Raw genomic sequence first — 2,667 nt, 5'->3', positions numbered from 1 at the left:
CCATCCACGCCCACCCAGTAGGCCGCACCCACCCTGGCCACACACACCTGCCCCCCCCAGGGCAACCGCAATGCTGATGCAGCCCTCAATGAAATTGAGTTCGACACCCCTGATTTATAGGGACGAGGGTGGGGTAGGGAGTAAAGCAGGGGAAGGTTACAATAACAAAGGCAGGGAAATACATGAATAAGTACATAAACACAGGGAGTCCTCGACTGACGACCGTTCAAAGTCAGTGACCGTTCAAAGTCAACAACGGCATTGGAAAAAGGGACTTGCGACTTAACGACCTTTCCAGCATCCTCCCCGATTAAAATTCGGACGCTCGGCAACCGGTTCCTATTTGTGACGGTCGCAGCGTCCCCGGGGTCACGTGAGACCCTTTTGGGACCTTCTGACAAACAAAAGTCAACGGGGAAGTCGGGTTCCCTTAACACCCCATTTTACTTATCAGTTGCAGGGATTCACTGAACGGCTGTGGTGAGAAAGGTCATAAAAATGGGGCAAAACCCATTTAACCAACATCTCACTTAACAACTGAAATGTTGGGCTCGGTTGCGGTCGTAAGTCAAGGACTACTTGTAAATAAATAGAAGTATATATATATATATATATATATATATATATATATATATATATTGCCAAGCAGCCTCGGTCTCTTCCTTCGTCCCCGGGCTGCTTCCGAGGTCTGCTGCCCTTCCCCGTAACGTGCCTTTGGCTTTCTATTTTTGGAAGAGGCCTTCGGTGCCGATGACTTCCTGCCAGTTCTGATCTACGTGCTGGTGCGCTGCGATGTGGCGTCTGTACAGTTGGATGTGGAGTACATGATGGAACTGATGGATCCCAGTCAGCTGCAGGGAGAAGGTAGGGGTGGTTGGCTGGCTTCAAGCTGGATCTGTTTCCAAGGAAGAGTTTCCCCCCACTAGCCATTAGGAGATCATCTTCAGTTCTTGCTAAGGCTTAGAGGTATTTATACATGTTTAATGAAAGCCGGCTGGGTGACTTTTGGCCAATCACCAGGAGATGGTGAGTTCTAGTCCTGCCTTAGGCATGGAAGCTGGCTGTGTGACTTTGGGCCAAGCACTAGGAAACGGTGAGTTCTAGTCCTGCCTTAGGCCTGAAAGCTGGCTGGATGACTTAGGGCCAATCACCAGGAGATGGTGAGTTCTAGTCCTGCCTTAGGCATGGAAGCTGGCTGGGTGACTTTGGACCAATCACCAGGAGACAGTGAGTTCTAGTCCTGCCTTAGGCCTGAAAGCTTGCTGAGTGACTTTGGACCAATCGCCAGGAGACGGTGAGTTATAGTCCTGCCTTAGGCATGGAAGCTGGCTGGGTGACTTTGGGCCAATCACCAGGAGTCGGTGAATTCTAGTCCTGCTTTAACCAAGAAAGCTGTTAGGTGACTTTGGGCCAGTCTCTCAGCCCAACCTACTTCACAAGGTTGTTGTTGTGGGGAAAATAGGAAGAAGGAGTATTAGGTATGTGTGCCCCCTTGAATTATTTCAAGTAAGAAAAGTGGGTTAAAATTCGAATAAATAAATAAAATAAAGATTGTACTTCCTGATAGGAAAGCCTCGGGGTCACTCAAAGTGCCCTGTTGCACATTGAAGTGCCTTTGGTTACCTGCAGCTGCTTGACTGATGAGAGAGGAGAACAAGAAACGCACAAGACTTGGCTTGAAGTTGGCTTAACCAAGTCTTCCAAAACTTTTGAACTGTCACCCCAAGTTTACTCCTCAACTTCACGTTCATGTCCTCCCTTCCTCCCCCTCCTGCGTTCTAGGGGGCTACTACCTCACCACCTGGTTCGGGGCTCTCTACCACATTGAAAACTTCCAGGCGGCTTTTACCATCACCAGGCAGATCAGCGTGGAGGCCCAGCGCTCCATCCATCAGTGGCATCGCCGGCGCACCATCCACCACCACCACCGCCGCAATTTGCAGGTGAGGCTGGGAGGCAGGTGGAAAGAGAACCTCAGAGACAGAAAGGCCGAGCAAAAGCTGCTAGAAAAATAACTGCTCAGCCATGGCTGCTGTCTTATTTGGGCCGTTGGTTCCTGTTGGAGCAGGTCCTGTGTTGGTGGCATGCTAACCATGGTTTAGACCAGTGTTTCTCAACTTGGGCAACTTTAAGAGGGGTGGCTGGCTGGGGATTTCTGGGAGTTGAAGTCCACCCCTCTTAAAGTTGCCCAAGTTGAGAAACACTGGTTTAGACAGAGGCTTCTATAGAATTAAGCATAACCCGGGTTACATTCTGAGTCATTCCCTGTCATGCGTGTTCTCCTGGTTTCTGCACACGTTAGCATCCTCGCCATAGTGTCCTGGGTGGTTTGGACTACAGTCCCCATCCATTTCTCCCTCCCCCTTCTGATCTGCTTCATACCACACTCTGTTCCTGGCTTGAATCAAGATCCCTGAAGTCACCCCCTCGCTTTCACCATTCTATTTGCACCTCCACTGTTTATGGCAGGACACCTCATTGTAGTTGCCCACAGCCTACGTTCTGACTGATTATGTGTCATCAACTCCTCGTCAACCACGTGCGGTGGGACTTTGGTACTCGTGCTAAATGGGTTCCTGGAGGCACGGCGAGTGCTAAATAGGATGAGTAGCAAACAAACCCTGTGACTTGCCCTGTGACCCTTTGTTTTGGACTTCTATCTGTCCC

The 2,667-nt window shown here is 50.0% G+C and overlaps 1 protein-coding gene across 1 annotated transcript in view; it reads left to right on the top strand.

Annotated features, from left to right (window-relative positions):
* The window catches only part of RINL (Ras and Rab interactor like), a 19,032-nt gene that overhangs the window by 11,985 nt on the left and 4,380 nt on the right, over positions 1-2,667 (top strand). The window contains exons 8-9 of the mRNA XM_029286270.1: positions 736-864; positions 1,783-1,943. Coding sequence (XP_029142103.1) covers positions 736-864; positions 1,783-1,943 — 290 coding nt within the window. The remainder of the gene's footprint in view (positions 1-735; positions 865-1,782; positions 1,944-2,667) is intronic.

Source organism: Protobothrops mucrosquamatus, unplaced genomic scaffold, assembly GCF_001527695.2.
Source record: "Protobothrops mucrosquamatus isolate PMUCROS unplaced genomic scaffold, P.Mucros_1.0 scaffold3224, whole genome shotgun sequence".
Taxonomy (NCBI): Eukaryota; Metazoa; Chordata; class Lepidosauria; order Squamata; family Viperidae; genus Protobothrops; species Protobothrops mucrosquamatus.
This window is presented reverse-complemented; position numbering and strand designations above follow the sequence as displayed.